Source organism: Anneissia japonica, unplaced genomic scaffold (assembly GCF_011630105.1).
Source record: "Anneissia japonica isolate Jap-2015-1 unplaced genomic scaffold, ASM1163010v1 scaffold287872_len80017_cov105, whole genome shotgun sequence".
Taxonomy (NCBI): domain Eukaryota; kingdom Metazoa; phylum Echinodermata; class Crinoidea; order Comatulida; family Comatulidae; genus Anneissia; species Anneissia japonica.
In genome coordinates, this window is record NW_022695186.1 from 61,494 (window position 1) to 64,862 (window position 3,369).

The following is a 3,369-nucleotide window of genomic DNA, read 5'->3' on the forward strand; positions in this document are numbered from 1 at the left end:
AGTATTTAACAAAATCTGATTAATGGCTAGTGAAAATATCTAAAGGTTTCTTTGTAATTATAAACAGTTTTTCTTTTGGATATTAAAGTTAATTAAATATTAGAATTTAATATCAGAAGCAGACTCAACTAGACTGTGAAGGTCATGGAAGATGAGGTGAATACCAAAAGTTATCATTGTACACTCGTACAATGAAAATCATTACATTTATTCGCTCCAGTACCACCTACGAGGCACTCTAGACTCGCAAGGTAAGTAATTGAGATCTAAAAACATTACGCAGTTCGACAAGATACTGGATTCGTCATTAGTGAATATTTGGCATATTTTTTTGGCAAATATTGGCATTTAAACAATCTTCACTCCGATAATTCCGGTGGACTTCTACATACAGTTGATTTTTTTAATATGTAATTGTTGGTTTGCATTCTTATGTGGATGGGATGGTGCCCTTTAAATTATGAGCCTGTTGGATGACGTTGATGAGCTTAGTCAATTTAAACTAGTGGAGAACGCTCCTACATTGCTAATTGTTAACCACTTTACTTATGTTCATATTTGTTGTCCATGTGACAGATTACCACATAGCCGACATAACAAGCTAACCTGTATTATGGTAATACAAATCTCAATGAACGAACACCGACTATCACCATCTCTATTTTGGACCAACAAAATTATTCTTTCTCAATCTCTTGATTACCGTCAGAGCAATCTCACCGAAACATTCAATTCAACATGTGTTTATGGATTGAACTGTTACAGAATATAAATTTCAACTTACTTTCTGTGCTCTCCGTTGATGCCTGTGGAGCGGTTGTGGTAGCTTCTAAATAAATGTAAAACATTAACACAAAATATTAAATTTATCATTATTTAACGTCTATTAGTTTCTATACTTCTTGACTACTAAGGATACACTTTATATATAGAGATTTAAGTTAACAAGTTAACAATTTAACTTTAATTTAAGGTGTTATTACTTTTTATTATCTTTTTTATCCCACTTTTTTCTTAGTTAACGTTTTAATTTTACGATTTTATACTATTTCAGTACGATCCCACTGTACAGTAGCTCACTTCAGGTTTTACTAAACAGACTTGCCAGAACAATTCTGGGTGCAGATATTAGAACACCTGTTGTTGATTTTATAACACCAAGTACAAGTGTTAATTAACGATTAATTTAATTAACTGCTACAGTATGTTCCTATTGATCATTATCACAACCTAAATACAGAAAGAAAATCTAAAACACTTTGGTCTTGCCAAAATGACGAAATTAATCAAGTAGAAGAAAATGTTAATATCGTTCTGTCAAACTTAAAATACGATTAACTTTTCGCAGCAATACATTCAAATACGTAAAAATCTTCCAAAAATCTATACTTAAACAATTTCAGTGTTTCCGAAGGTAGCCAGATATAAAGAAAGATTTCTAACTAACCCCAGTTGTTTTAGCTTCTGTATAGTTAAAACAAAACTTAGAGAGATGATCATCGACTTCAGGACCAAACATAAATTTCAACCAATAATCATCAAAAGAAAAGAAATTGAAATCGTTGATAATTATAATTATCTGGGCATTAATAATCAATTCGGCTGGAGTGGCCATATTGACCTAGTGTAAAAAATTGAATCCTAGGAAGTACTGTTTCAGAACTTTATTTAAATTTAATTCCAGTGAACCTATGTTGCTTTAGAACTTTCTATAGAGCTGTAATATGTAGTGTTTGGACGTATTGCCTTGGTTGCTTGGCTGGTAATGCTGCCAGAGTGGATAAAGGACAACTTGAAACTTTCATCCGTCGGGCTGGTAAAATGATTGGTTTAGATTTGCCCTCCATAGTGAGGTGTGTTTAGAACATCTTCTGAAAAACTTTGATCGGATTGAGTTAGATCCCTTTTATCAGGTTATTACAAACCAACTTAATCCAAGCGGTAGAATGAGGGTACTCAGCGTGAAAACAAATCGCTAAAAGCTTCTATAATTCAGGTAGAAATTGTACCATGATTAAAAACTATATTACTCTTATTAGATTACGTGGCCTAAAAAAGTTATCAAAACAGGGTATAGAATTGGAAAGGTGCAAAATTGTAATTCTTAATCAGCCTCTTTCCCACCTTGTCTCTCTTCCCAAATCATTTTTTTTTTACGGCACCGACTCTATTTTGACAAACGTTGACAAAATGCTGTCAAAATGCTCAGACCGCACTGACTCAAATAGAAAAGCTCACTTAGAAAGTTAGACCTTATTCTTTTGACCCCCGTACAGCCCATCGCTATTATCATTAATTGTTGAATTGTTTAAAATAAAATTGACTGAAAAACGCTCTTTCAATGGGCAGCAGCGTATAAGCAAATAGATGACATAACTTACCTTCCGACGAGAAACCAGTCAGTAAAAGTAATACAACCATAAGAGAATGTGAGATTATACTGTACATCATTGTACTGTATAGCTAAATGTGTCTTCTGACTGTTCAAAATGAGGAGAAACTCAATGAGGAAGTACATATTCTACCTATAAATACATAAAAAAAATTAGCATAAAAATGAAGCATTGAAAACAAGTCAACTGAGTCTTTCATAATAGCTTACAAAATAGTATATAAACTATAGTATTGTTATACTAAAAATAAATTAGTCGTGATATCTCAAGCTTCAATAATATCAAAGGATTTGGACGGAGTGGAATGTCTATTGTTGACAGTAACATACACCTACTGGTTGTCATAAAATTCTGTCAAGTGTGAATTGGATATTGTACTTGGTTGTCGTGACTACGATATTTTTAGGGAAATCTACCGTATTTGACTACCGTCGTCAATTTCCTATATAATTAAATAATGAATAGTAGGCCGCTTATCTTTGTGCGGATCGGGGCAGAGTTGACATGGGGCCGAGTTGACTTGAGGCCAAGTAGATATGGTGCCAAGTTGACTTGCGGTCGAGTTGACTGGGGCCGAGGCGACTTCAATTCGATTTGATGTAGGCCTAGGCCTACCATATAGACTTTCTTTAGCAATATGTTCTTACCATACCGTTATTGTTATTATTATTATTATTATTATTATTATTATTATTATTATTATTATTATTATTGTTATTGTTATTGTTATTGTTATTGTTATTATTGTTATTATTATTATTGTTATTATTATTATTGCTAATATTATTATTATCTCAAGCAAATAAACTGTTGCTTGAGATAATTTAATTACAATTCTCATGACGATTATAATAATGATCTGTAGGCCTCATTATTTTCAAAAATAATGTACTAAATAAATATAAAAGTACCCCCAGGAAAAACAGATTGCTAGTCAGCAAAGGATTATCAATTAAACACCAACTCTATAAGCAAG

At 32.4% G+C, this 3,369-nt stretch overlaps 1 protein-coding gene across 1 annotated transcript in view; it reads right to left on the reverse strand.

The window, feature by feature from the left end:
- Positions 1–2,511, reverse strand: part of LOC117101387 (mucin-3A-like) — a 53,971-nt gene extending 51,460 nt beyond the window's left edge. The window contains exons 1-2 of the mRNA XM_033241363.1: positions 2,382–2,511; positions 785–829 (exon numbers count right to left, since the gene is read on the reverse strand). Coding sequence (XP_033097254.1) covers positions 785–829; positions 2,382–2,451 — 115 coding nt within the window. The 5' untranslated portion in view covers positions 2,452–2,511. The remainder of the gene's footprint in view (positions 1–784; positions 830–2,381) is intronic.
- Positions 2,512–3,369: the final 858 nt, after the last annotated feature.